Source organism: Battus philenor, unplaced genomic scaffold (assembly GCF_028537555.1).
Source record: "Battus philenor isolate CCGP_79_NKW_IND1 unplaced genomic scaffold, ilBatPhil1.0.hap1 SCAF_8, whole genome shotgun sequence".
Lineage (NCBI taxonomy): Eukaryota > Metazoa > Arthropoda > Insecta > Lepidoptera > Papilionidae > Battus > Battus philenor.
This window is the reverse complement of record NW_027181748.1, coordinates 15,117,854-15,132,106: the sequence shown is the minus strand read 5'-3', so window position 1 is coordinate 15,132,106 and position 14,253 is coordinate 15,117,854. Positions and strand designations below refer to the sequence as shown.

The 14,253-nt window shown below is 31.5% G+C and overlaps 2 protein-coding genes across 3 annotated transcripts in view; one reads left to right on the top strand and one right to left on the bottom strand.

Moving 5' to 3' along the window:
• Positions 1-3,814, bottom strand: part of LOC137931812 (V-type proton ATPase 116 kDa subunit a 1-like) — a 41,247-nt gene extending 37,433 nt beyond the window's left edge. For both annotated transcript variants that reach the window (XM_068775323.1, XM_068775322.1), the window contains exons 1-2: positions 3,517-3,814; positions 971-1,150 (exon numbers count right to left, since the gene is read on the bottom strand). In XM_068775323.1, the coding sequence (XP_068631424.1) occupies positions 971-1,150; positions 3,517-3,633 (297 nt within the window). In that variant the 5' untranslated portion in view covers positions 3,634-3,814. The remainder of the gene's footprint in view (positions 1-970; positions 1,151-3,516) is intronic.
• A 762-nt stretch (positions 3,815-4,576) lies between these two features.
• On the top strand, positions 4,577-12,754 carry emei (transmembrane protein 161-like emei). Its single transcript, XM_068775133.1, has 9 exons — positions 4,577-4,665; positions 4,756-5,118; positions 5,848-5,927; positions 6,361-6,576; positions 7,860-7,976; positions 8,468-8,608; positions 10,298-10,472; positions 11,164-11,391; positions 12,402-12,754. The coding sequence occupies exons 1-9, from the start codon at positions 4,663-4,665 to the stop codon at positions 12,519-12,521; spliced, it is 1,443 nt and encodes a 480-aa protein (XP_068631234.1). The 5' UTR covers positions 4,577-4,662; the 3' UTR covers positions 12,522-12,754.
• The last annotated feature ends 1,499 nt before the right edge of the window (positions 12,755-14,253 follow it).

The window sequence follows — 14,253 nt, the reverse complement described above, 5'->3', positions numbered from 1 at the left end:
TTAATCTTAAATGCATTATTATATCTCAAGCCATTTTTTGGAACTTTATTGAAAATATTTTCTATAGAGATAATAAAATATACCTATCCCCCGATTTACACGGTAGATACGTTCCTGATAAAAACGTGTAAATCGAAAACTAAAAATTTTGCTTTTTAACAGTTGTGATTTTTTTTCAATATTTTTGGGTGTACACTGAAATAAAAATAAATAACATTGACAAGTTAAAATATTTAATATATTACGGAAACACTGTTTTTTTTTTTATTTATAATAATCTAAATTATGCGCTCACTTGTAATATACGAATTTGGAAAATTAAATCTTTCTGAAACCGTGAAACTTTCACTCAAATACAATTTTCCGTATATAAAACTAATTTTATGCGAAGAAATACAGACACAGTGTGCGTGAGCAGCAAGACAGTACATAAGCTCGGGATTCCCCGTGAAATGTGTACACAGCAAACGTGTTCAATCACGGTAGCATTTAGTAGAGTGCGTTAAAAACCAAAAAAAACTTATTTGGCAAACCGTGTAAAACGAGTACCGTGTAAATCGGGGGATAGGTGTATTGTAAGATGCAATACCACCCCCCTTTCAAGATAGAGCTTTGCCCTTGAGATTCCTTCTGCACGAAGTACTTCAACTTTGGAGCTTTCATCACGCCAAAATAAAATGAAGCTGCAAAAGCACTTCAGACTTTTGCATGATAGTACATCTTTGATTACAATTTCCTTCTTGAAACAACCACCATGATGGGAGTGGTAATTCGATACTAATGGGTAGGTCCCAACTAAGTGGACCGTTGACAGAACATCATCACATCTAGGCCGCGAAGGCAGGCGATGATGATGATCTTTAGAGCAGGCTTATAAGGCATAACACTTCTCCATTGGATGTCTATTGGCTGCCAATGATGATGATGTAATTATTGGAACTCGTTATTTGATTTCACTGTGAAATTTTACCTCCAGATCAATCATCTCCCTGGGTTGAGGCGCCTCAGGGCACTCGCCCGGAATCTCCAGCATTGGGATGCCGTCTCGTCTGATCTCCTTCTCCAGGTAACGCAGCTTGCGTTCCATCTCATCGCAGCGGCGGACTTCATTGACGAATTTGCGTTGGAAAGCATTCACATCCGGATTTAACTGTAGAAGAAGTCTCATTTAATTTTTTTATACAAAGAAAAGTCATGAAGCCATATACATTCGCTTTTGAGTCGTCTATTGTATTAACATATATGGTATGCTATCACTGGCTCTGAACGCTCATCTGATGGGCAGATCTTCCCAGAAACTTAACAGTTGCTCTTTTGAAAGATATTTAACAGTTTTCAATGTACACATTATAATATCAACCTTTTAAATAAGTCAACACACTAAATTCTACACATTTCGACTAACTAAAAACATTGAATATAGTAATATATAATTAATAATATACTTCTACTTTTAGATTTAAAAATAAATCTTTCTATATCAGTCAACAAAGTGTAACCAGATTATGCCAAATTATGACCCATGATGACACAAAGGTGACATTAAGATGGTGGTGGCTTAGAAAGGCTCAAAGCCAAAGCCAGTGTACTGCATAGCAAGAGCTCTTCTATAAACAGCGGTAAGATAATTCCTTACTGGAATTTTTTTTTATATTTAATTTATCTAAAAGAATAACTTTCACATACTTGACTTATTGATCTAAGAAGAAAAGAAAAGAAATTCTTTTATAAAAATGGTTATCTATAGGTTGTAATATTTGGTAATTATCCACACTTATTTTTTTAAAAAAAGGTTTTTTTATGAATCAAACAGATAAGACATTGTAGTAAGATAAAAGAAAAAGTTTATTATCAATCAGATATGTTTTATGTAAATAAGGGAACCTCTTTATACATGTATTGTTTTTGTTAACATATAGTAACATAATTTTTTTACATTGACAACACTAAGATTTTTATTTAGTTTACTTTTTTGGCCTAATTATTGCAAGTAATTTGAATAGTCAGTTTAACTTGATATAAGATTTTAATGTTATCAATAAAACTGTAAAAAAAATTTTAATATTAAAATCTAAATTTTGCCACCACTGTGTTAAACTTTACATGATGATTGGACAAAGACAGTAAAAACTTTAAATTTGTGGATTAATGTATAGCCCATTTGCTGTCAAATCTTTTACACCTACAGGATGATTTGAAACAGGTATATAAGCTAGTGTATCATGACTATTATAAAATATGTTACATTCAATTTTTCTATTGGTATGTGTTACACCAATAATTTCTGGCAGTACAGTCTGCTGGGTCAGATAGTAAACAATAATTGATTTCAATAAGTAGTAATGGGAATATTGAAAATGATATTCCTATGTTTTAATTGTACATTACTTCTTTATTTCTGAAACCATTGACTTTTACAAAGAGTGCACATTTATTCACTCCCTTAAAGCTTTTAAAGCTATAACCAAACATTCTGTATACTAAAATATCTTCATTGGAGAAGTGTGTATCTGGAACAACTGTTTCCAATGACCCTGACTGTGGAAATGTTACATAATATGCATAGACACATATTTATAGCTTTTTTTTCATATGCATAAAATTAATATATTTAATACTTATCATATATAACAAGAAGTACTTAAAATATATGTACATGGTAATATTAAATAATTAATAAAGAATTTTGGGTAATAATCCATCTTATTGATAAGAGTATTTAAAATTCAAATGGATAATTTGTCTTATCAAACATAATTATTGATAATTACTAATTGAAATCACATGACTGATTGACTTTGTGGCAAACTACATGTTACATTATTGCATAACAGACCATATGTACAATTATCCATTTCCTTTTATAACTTACATATTGGCTTGTCTGTTAGACATGAATACATATGACTATACAATGAAGTGACAAGAAGTAAGTATACATTTAACATCTATAATTAGAATAAGTAATACTTTATATATAATGTATAATAATATTACAAGTTAAAGTAGTAAAAATTATATATGGCTATTAAAAACCAGTTATAAATACATTGTCATCTAAACACAATCCTAAAAAACTAATAATGTATGGTGGAAGTATTACATACTTATTCGTCGATTTATACAAAAAATATATATATATATATTGGTTATAAATGGTGAAGCCCCCTAATATATACGTACATATTTTTCATCATAAAATATTTTTATTCAGTATTTAAAAATTGTCGTTAAAATAAATGACACTCTTTGTTTTTAATTCAAAATTAAATAAATATAATCAATAACAATAATGGAAACCCTTATTATTAATGAAATAAAAACTATATAGTAAGGTGTGGCAGATAAAACACCCGAAGAAATCAATAATCTATAAAACGTATCTTGAAATGGGGACAAACTTAGGATAGCAATGTGAAAGTGGGTCACTTGTTTTAGTAGGAGAGTTTAAAAACTAGAATTTTATTTAATTTACATTGTGAAAATAAGAGGGCGTTGATTACATTACAAACTTACATCGCGGAACTGCACGAGTCCCAATTCGCCCAGTTCAGACACGCAGGCATAAGCGGCTTCACTTTGCAGGAAAAGTTGACACAAAGTCATTTCCTCACTCCTAAACAACGAACCCATTTTGTTATATTTTCTTTTACACTACACAAACTAAATACATTAAATTAAAGAGGCTCCGTCGCGGTAGTCCGCGAACAGACTTCGACGGCGACGAAACCGGAATAAATGGCAAAATCGATAGGCAGGAACGATTTTTCAGAAGATTCGTCATACATGCGCAACGCAAGCGCAAAGATTACGTTCAAAGTGATACCATGTCAAAGACAAGAGTAAATAGTTAAAATGTAAAATCAATAAATTTTAAATCTGACAATGAATCAAAATGGGCGAAGTTTTATATTTTATTGAATTTAATTTCCAATTAGTATTTGTCTCCCACCTAAATAATGTTAGGTTTAATAAATGAATAACTTTTTTTCTGAAGACATAAAACAAATTGTTGCTTCCGTAGTATTAAAAAAAAGGGTCACGTAATTGCATCATTAATCCTCGAATTCTCTACATTTTTATAACTACAATCATCTATTCTCTTCACTTGTGAAGCTGTTGTGACAAAAGCTTGATTTTGACCCTGTCTCGCGAATATATTATTAATTATTGAATTATTTATCCCGTGTGAATTTATAAACACTAACAATTATTATAAAATATACAATTAAGTTTTATTTAACTTAATTTTAAATAAGTGTATAAATATTTATTTACTTTAATTGTCAAAAAAAGAAAAGTTATTATAATTGACATTTAAATATTTTGTTATCACTGTACATATAAGTACTTATATCATAACTGACAATGTTTACTTATATATTTATTCATTAATTTAATTCATTTCTGTCATTCCCTTGAGACCATTATAATCCAGAGAAATTAAAAATACACTTTACTATTTATTCTCATGTAGCTTTCTCTTTCTATCATTAGCGTTAAACATATGTCTCTGTCTGTTTTAGTAAATTCTGATTAAACTTTTGAAATGAGTATTATTGCAATAAGTGACAGCTTGAGGTTATATCCCGGATAAAAATAAAAATAATTTTGTAATTTTAGATCATGAATAGGTACAACTGTAGATAAAATCACATCGCAATGGTACGTCCAAATAGACTGTTTAATATTCACATCGACTTTAATTTATAAATTATCACAATATCCTAATGTTCCTTTTGCGCTAATTTTCAGGCATTGCTCGGTGCACAATTAGTAATAACCCTTATTATGGTATCTATTATACAAAAACTCGGCAATTATTCATTTGCTCGCTGGCTATTATGCTCTCAAGGGTTACAAAGGTATTTATATCCAGATAATAGTGAATTAAAAACGCTTGCTGGTGTACCGAAGGAAAAGCCTAAAGGCAAAAAGAATGCAAAATCTGATCAAAATGGGAAACCGGAAACATTTCACATACCACGAAGCCTGGACCTGCAATTGGAGACTGCACCAGTGACTCCACTGGATGTCATTCATTTACGATTTTATACTGAATACCTTTGGATTGTTGATTTTTCTTTATACACAAGCATCGTATATATTATGTCCGAGGTTTGTATTAGAAAATTAATTTTAAATAATTTTAATCCATAATATGTTAGTATTTAATTATTTTTATCAACTACTACCATTTTAACTATCAATTTATTTTTATTATAAGAACTGACAATCCATTTTGTTTAAAAAGGTCTATATGATGTAAATTTTTTTTTATAAAAAAGCATGGTTATCTTGTGATCTGTTATGGAGTTATATAACTATAAGCTATTGTAACAGTTCTATAATTTGTGGCTACTCTGCAATGAAAACACTCACATCCATTACATCACTTTTAAGTAGATAGTGCTGCTGATGAGCCGGTAGACATGGCATAGTTGGGCCCTCCATTAGGTAGACCAACCACCAGGAAATTACAGGATATTGGCAGTGCAAGACCAGTCTTACCACCAATATTTATTGTAAAATATTTATTGCTACTTGATAATAAGCATACATGTTTAATTGACTGACTCATGATGGAGCAATGGTATTCCCCCAGTTGTATCTTGTGGCTGTATACATATGTTTCTGTAAGCAAAACAGGAATTTTTAAAAAAAAATTTCAATGATTAAAAAATTGGATGTAGTACCTTTTCTAAGTTCACCATATATTTTACATAATTTTTATTATACCACAGATATTTTATTGATTATTATCAGTCTTTACTAGATTTCCTTGTATAACATATATATATAACTTCAACATTCTGAATAATAATTATTATAAAATATTTATTACAGATATACACCGCTATCTTTCCATTAAAAGATGAATTTAACCTGAGTATGGTGTGGTGTCTGCTAGTGGTATTGTTCTCCTTGTATCCTTTTATAAAATAGTACTATAATTTGAAAATAACAAAGCCATCATGGGCACTTATAAGTTTCTTTTAAAAGTGTGTACATTATGGCAGATAATGTACAAGCCATTTATTCCATGGAGATTTTGCATAGGACTATTTAATTATTTGTTTCATTATAAATAATGTAACATCTTGAACTTTTCTATATTTCATCCATAAAACAACTCCCATTTTAAAATAATACATTTAGATAATGCTATTTTACCCACTGCAAGGTAAACATTTCCCAAAAATATTTTATATTTTATAACCAAAGCATTTGACCCCTGTCTTGCCTGATGTTAAGTGATGACAAGGTCTATTATACTACATGCTTGCCTAGAAGTTACCTATTCACTCTCGTCTTGAATACTCCTAAGTTATAATTGTAAATACCTTGACCAAGAAACAGTAAAATTCTGCTATCACTAACAAAGCAGTACTTCACAAGCAACGAGTCAATAGGTGAACGCTCCACTTGCATAGTGGCCTTCTGTGTGTTCCTGCTGATTGCAATGATGGTGTTGATTGTGGACGAGTCCAACCTTGAAGTTGGTGTAGACCCTGCTTACGACAGCTTTTATGAGAATGCATCAAAATTCCTCGAGAATCAAGGACTGTCTTCGGTGTAAGTAATTAATTTGTTTATTAGTTATAATTATGGTGTAGGTGCCAAAGGTGCCAGACATAAAAGTAGGCATACCGCTAAGTGGATCGAGGATATATCCAAGGTCATGGGAAGTAGCTGAATATGGGCAGCATGAAACTGGTCTTTGAGGTAAGTTTATGCTTTGGAAGGCGCATCTATAGATGATGATGACAACAACGGTAGACCAGTTAAGAACTGACTAATGACTGGAGATCCATTTTTTTTTATTATTTCTTGAAGACTTATAGGTAGATTAAATAATAAATCTAAATATAGAAAAAACAAGGCCATTTAACAAAAATTTTAAATTTAAAATGTTAATGTCACTAATATATACTTTTTTGTGTATATTCTATACATTGATTTGCATCTTCTATCAGGAACAAAGAATATTATGCTATAGATAATGCTGAATATACAGTTATTACGGGTCTTCTGTGATATTTTCTGTGAACATTATGATTGAAACTGGGATTTTCTCAAGCAGGTTTACAACCAATATCACCATGTGTAGTGCAGTGAAATGTAACAATGTTATAAGATTCCGTCACAGACTATATTGTATGGAGCAGCTTGGATAATCAGGAAAAGCTAGCTGTTGTCGGCTATGTGTGTAAAAAGGCTAGAGAATGGTCACTTTTTTTAAAAGGCCCCCAATAGCAGGGCTTTCTTTCGCTTATCTCTGTCATATTTATGGTATCCCATAAATATTACAATCTTATTTATAATATTTATCAACCTCAATTAAAATACTTATTTACTTTCTCAATTAAACAATATTTGCAAATTCACATAAAGTTTCTGATTTGTTTATTTTAGCTTTACAGTACTCGGCGATAAATATTGCACATAGATCTTTAGAAAGAGACCATCGGCTAATTTCTGTCGCACGAAATAAAACGACTGGCAAAACGTCACATAGATAGCGTGGGACAGAGATAGTGCTCTACGAAGCCGAAATTATCCGATTGTCTCTTTCCAAAGGTCGAAGTGCAATATTTATCACAGAGTACTGTATTTATTTCAAATTAGTGTTTTTTTTTTGCTATTCCTTTAATTTCTTATCTGTTCTGTATTATTTTTACCATTATTGAGATGAACACTGATGTCTGGATTGTCACTTACTGACTAGTTTGGCCAGGACCCACAGACATGATGCAATTAAGATTAATAGCATGACAATATACAATGACACTATAAAGCCTTGTTTCTTGCCTTGACTTTGTTTCTCATAAATATAAATATTGGTTTTGTAATTCCAGAGGTCCAGCTTCTAAATTGATATTAAAGTTATCTCTAGCTGTTTGGGCTGCTATAATTGGAACATTGTTCACATTCCCCGGTCTCAGGGTTGCCAGGATGCATTGGGATTCGTTAAGGTAAATATTCACCTTGTAATAATTAAACAGAAAAATATATTGTACGAAATCCAATCTCTGAACTCACTTTGTGTTTGGCACTAATCGGTGTAACATTACTCCTGAGGATGCCCCGTGGAAGGGTGAAACACGTATTGAGTGATTTAACGGTGGTGGTTGTGTAGTTCGCATTTTTTGCCGCACGCGCATTTATCAGCGGGCTGGCGGGCGGTGCACTTTATTGCAGGACTACTACTTGCGGAAGTAGCTATATATTGGTTCTTTTCTTACAGATACTAGAGTACAGAATGAGGATGATATGGAGTAGGTATGAGGAAGTTGTCGCACGAACTGTAATATCAAAAACTAGACATTTATAACGAACAAGACACCAATGATTTTAGAACTTAAGATTTAAGTTAGGTTAGGTTAGGTTAGTTCTTAGTAAGCACTGTAACATACAGAAAAGCAAGAAAAAAAATGAAGTACAATTTTTTTTAATTAAATTACAGATATTATGGTGATAACAAAATGAAGGCTTTACTGTTGAACATAAACTTTGCGATGCCTTTCGTTCTCGCGCTGCTGTGGATACGTCCTATAACCAGACACTATTTAACTGTAAGAGTTTTTAGCGGAATGACCAAGCCACTGTAAGTATATCTTTATTAGCAATTATATATAGCAGTTTTTCCCAACGTGCCCACGCCCCATAGGTGGACAATTCGAAAGTGGATATATATATATATATATATATATATATATATATACACACCAATACCTCACTTTGCGTCGTGGTTACGTTTCAAAAATTGAAACGCCGCAAAGTGAATTAAGATTTTCCAGGGTCACGAAAATACTACTTTTTAAAAAGAAAATTCAACAAGTAAACATTTAAAAAACGAAAATAATATAACACTGCCAATAAATAAATTGGAATATATATATATATATATATATATATTACGCAGACTTAATAAAAATACGCCTTTTCTAGAGCTAGGGCAATGAAACTGGCAGCAATTCTGCCCACATCAGACTTACCATGGTTCTCACTATTATAAGTCTTTTTGATCTTCACTTCTCTTTAGGATGTAGACTACCCTAGAATGCCCCAATATCGGCTTTTCATAGACAACGGCATTCTAGTATGTAATAGTTTTTATATTTGTATGTTTCAAATTAATTATATCGTCAATTTTCTTACAAGCCAACTGTAGTACAAAACCTCTGCAGTTACAAAACTAAAATTTAGATACTCGTTCTAATGGATTTCAGTCATACCAACTTATATAATCTTTTCTAAACATTTTGTATGTGACAGCTATATTAAAGTTTTCTGCCTTCGTGACAGTATGTTACATAACGGGGCTTGGCACATAAAAGTTTGATAAATAATGCTATGTTGTAAATATACGTTAACTATATGTTATTTATTCTAAATAATATAAGTGACACAAATTATTCATTAATATTAAGAATTTATAAATTGTTATGAAGCATGAAATTATTACTTCTACTTACTCAATACAGGATGATTAGTTATAGGTGGTAAAGACTTAAAGAGGTAAACTAATAACTTAGTTCATGTAAAGTACACCCCTTGTCAAAAAATCTATGGTTTGAAATGATGATGTAATGGTAACATAATAATCATTGTCCACTCATAAGCCTAGGCACCCCCCAAAGAAATCTATAGGGAGGGTATACCATAATCATCATGCTTGGCAGGCAAGTTGGTGACCCCCTATGGTATTATGGTACACCGAGGAATCTGCTGCTCAACCTTTGAAAACTTATAACAGTGGCAATCCTTATATTTAAGGTGAATCAAACCCAGAACCTAAAATAGCAAGTCTCAGTCCTCTGCAGCAGCGCTACCACTGATCTATGTTGGATTACTCCATAAAAATTTATGATTGTTTCCCTAAAAGATTTTCTACTGCTATAAGTTATTGTCGCATTTTGATAAAAAAAAAAAAAAAAACAAATTGATTTAACATGTTTCAGAATGTTTGTTTTATATGGGGTGATTGGAAGGTTTTTTAAATGATATTTATATTCTTCCCTTTAGCTTTTATATCTATAAACAAACACGCTGTATATCGGTGACCATAAATAACCTCTATGGTGGAATGATACCATATGAAAAGTAGGTAAAATATAGTACATGTCAAATTAAAGATAAAGTATAGTGTAAGGCAAATATTTTTTTACTACCATTTATTTTTAATTTTGTTGTAAAAAGGCAGTCAAAGGCTGCTGTGTCAGTGGCTAAATATTAAATTTTTAGTAAAAATTCCTCATAAATTATTTAACACAAGTATAATCCTTTTTTTCAGTATGACGTCACAAGGATTTGACACACTCCGCCTGGTGATGATTGTGGCGTCCGTGGTGGTGAGACTGGTGTTAATGCCACGACAGCTGCAGGCGTACTTGGATATGGCCCAGAGGAGGTTGGACTTGCAGAAGAAGGAAGCAGGTCGCATCACCAACATTGAACTTCAAAAGAAGGTGATGTATTTTTTTAATATTGACATACTTCTAGGAATAAACAGGTTACTTTATATGATGAAAATTTAAATAATGGAATTGTGGGTATTGCACAATATTTAAAAAATAGTGCGTAAACTAGGGAAAAAATTATATCTTGTTCCTAAACTTTACAACCGCCACAAGCTGTCTGCAATACGATGTAAATATTCGACGTCCCTTCCAAGAAACTTCAGAACATGAGGGACATCGGATGATCGCTGCTCACCAGAGCACCAGCTCAGACTCACTGAGTCCCCACGTCGACTCTTAGATAAGTTAAACAATTGAATAAGACATATTCTAGTATAATTTTTTTTAAAGTCTTGGATTTATGAAACTTGACTACTGACTTAACAAACTAGAAACATATACAATATATGTTTTACATATACCTATTCACACGGAATATTCGACCTTGTTTAGATGATTATTTAAATAAGGAATAATAATAATCAAATAAATCTAGTTTTTCAATTATATATTTTCAATAGATCTGAAGCTTCAGAAAATCATTTAAAGTCAAGTCAAAAAAATGTTTTCAAAATGAATAAGAAAGAAAATAAATCAAAGGATAGTGCCTCTGCGTTTGTGAGAATAAATAAAAGTTAAAAAAATCAGACATCAACAAGTCTAAAAGAGTGAATTTAATTAAAATATTTTATTATTACAGATAGCATCCGTGTTTTACTATCTTTGTGTAGTAGCGCTGCAGTATGTTTGCCCCATCATCATGTGTCTATACCTCACACTGATGTACAAAACCCTCGGTGGGTACACCTGGTCCGGACTCTTCTATGAGGATCAAGTGGCTGTCAGTCCTGTTAACAAGACCAGTACAGCAGGTCTTGAGATAGATGGCATTGAACAATATCAGATGGCATGGGAGAATTTGAAAATGGTGAGTGTTTTTTTTATAATCCGAACATAAGCAAAGACATGCTCAAGAAGCTTATACATAATGATTATTCATAAGTGGAAAAGTTTTAAAGAAGATAGTGAAGCATCCAGTATAGTCATTTATTCATAGGAGCCTATTATTCCACTACCAATCTCCAAAATAAGTCCAGTTCTGTATTTTTGAGCAACCAGCCCGCGCAGAAGAAGAAAAGGCTAACATATAGCTCATTTGTCAGCAAAATGCTTTAAGGCTTTAACACATTTTTCCTAACACCCTAAATAAAGTAATTTCATTTATTCCTATGTCCCCAAGGATGGGGCAGAGGGCGTCCACAGTACGTCGCCATCCTGAACGGTCTTGAGCTTCCCCCTTTACTTCGACTCACGTCATTCCAACTGCCTTCACTTCTGCAGTGATCATCCACCGCAAGGTTTGGTTTGGGCGGCCACGTCTTCCCTTTCCTTGAGGATTCCATTCTAGGGCTTGCTTCAGTATGGGATCAGGGTCCCTTCGGAGCATGTGGCCTATCCAGTTCCACTTGGGGCCTTAAATAAAGTAATCACTCTGAAAATATTTCAATACGATAGGCTAATAACTTATAGCACTAAAAAGTCTACAGGTACTGATAATTAATTTTAGTATATATTAGGGGGACCGGAAAGTTATGTCGTTTCTGTCGACATATTTTACGGAAAAACTGATTGATTCTTACCGCTCTGGCATTGAGAATTTGTATACTAGATGGCAAAAGGTTGTTGATAACGAAGGTGAATATATTGTTGATTAGAAATAAAAACTTGTTAAAGATGTAGTCATGTGAATTTAACTTAAGAAAGTGACATTACTTTCCGGTTCCCCTAATAATAATTAAACTTATGAGTTAGAGTGTACTATGACAACAATGAGTTATACAATGATCCCTTTAAAAATTTATATCTGTTATCAATCACCCTGTAATATAGGAAATATTAAAAACATTTAAAATTCTTAATTTTGGTATTTTTTTTTAGATATTTACAGTGGAGGTGCACCGGGGAGTGTTCGGATTTGCGACATGGTGGTGCTGTTTCTCATGGTTCCTCACCACTTCCCTCGGCACCATGTACCAGACGTACTTCCGAATCTCGTGATACTAGATTTTTCCATTCATTTTCTAGTCCCCATATCAGTTACATGATTTATCATTTATTTGGACCCCTACCATGCTTTCATTACATTTGTATAGTATCATCATGTGTTGATTACAAGAATAAATATTGTTGTTTTTAAAGTTTTTAAATGGTTGTTTATTTAATGTTAGATAATAAAGATTGTCTCAAGTAAGATGTAAATCATATTTTATAATGTATTAAATATAAAGATAAAATTAATTTATTCATTGAACTCATTGATCAATGCCATTTTTCATTTTTTTTTTATCTATTTACTATTTGTCTCTACTCTGCTTTGAAAAACAAGTTTTGAACAAAAGTTTAACAGTAGTGATTTATTTACAATGTATTTACAAAATAATCAAACAAAATCATTGTCAAGGATTCTCACCATTTTAATATTCTTTTATTGAATAATATGCATTTTCCGACAATTTATTTTTAATATGCCTTTTGAATTTTACAAATGGTAGTCGAATAAAGTTTTGTGGAATTTTATTGAAAAAAATAATCTTTTTTATTGATTCATTATAGGCTAAAATACATATAAATTAAAAATTAAAATTATAGGACTTATTATTCAAAATAAGTGAAAAAAGTTTGCATACCCAAATATAATCATTATCATTTAAGAAATAGAATATCTGTTGCTTGATATAGACCTCCTCCTCCCAAATATTTATAATAGGATTACATTTATGCTATATGTCTCTCGGCAACTTGTGAAATAAATCTGATGTTGCAATGAATTTATATACATGTCATCAGGGTTTGGAATAGTGTTGATGCTTCCAGAATACCCGAATTTAAAAAAAGAATTCCGCAGACTGAGATTTTAAGGTGCTTTTGATTCATTGCTTAAATATATGCCTTTTCCTCTTATTAATTGTGCAAAATGTAGCAAATTGCGAAAATATAAAATGTCAAAAATTATATCAGTGACAACTGTTTTCAAAATAGATTCCAGAATGGAATACGGACACCTGATTGAACTTTTTTAGTTTACTTACAAGATAGTTTCTGTTAACAAAACATTGTAAAGATTTTTAATAATTTATGATTAAAAATAAATGAAAGATACAAGCAGATACATGTAATGGTATTAATGTCAAAAGCTCAGTATTAAATATACAGATAAATATTTTTGATTTTTTGTAATATTGGAATGTCAATTTTTATTCAGGTGTGGTGAACATTTTTAGATAAAGTTAAAAAAAAATTGTCCTAATTACATAGGAAAATGTATGCAAATTTATGGTATTATTTTTAACATTTGTTGGAAATAGAAAGTAGGTAAAATATGCAGTAAAAATGTTTTGTATTAAAATTAATGATTTTTATAAATTTTGATTAGTGAAACCCAGGCGTGCAGCAAAAATACAGAGAAATATTTTTACTCTGTAACGAATGTGTAAATGTATTGTATATGGGATTGTTTTCATTAAAATATAACACGATGTTGTTTTATTTAAATTCAAAATTTTGCCTGTTTAAAAACGTACTTCACTAGACGGGCCCTTTGTTGCACGACTACAACTGCATGTGCGGAAGTGGCTAAATATTGGTCCTTTTCTTACTTAGGATGGACTTCAGCAAGGTGACGTCTGATTCCATTAAATATTTGAGATCAAACCTAGTCTACGTGCATAAAAGTAGTTAAAAATATAAGAAAAATCGCGTATACAAAGTCAACACTAGAATTAAAAAAAAG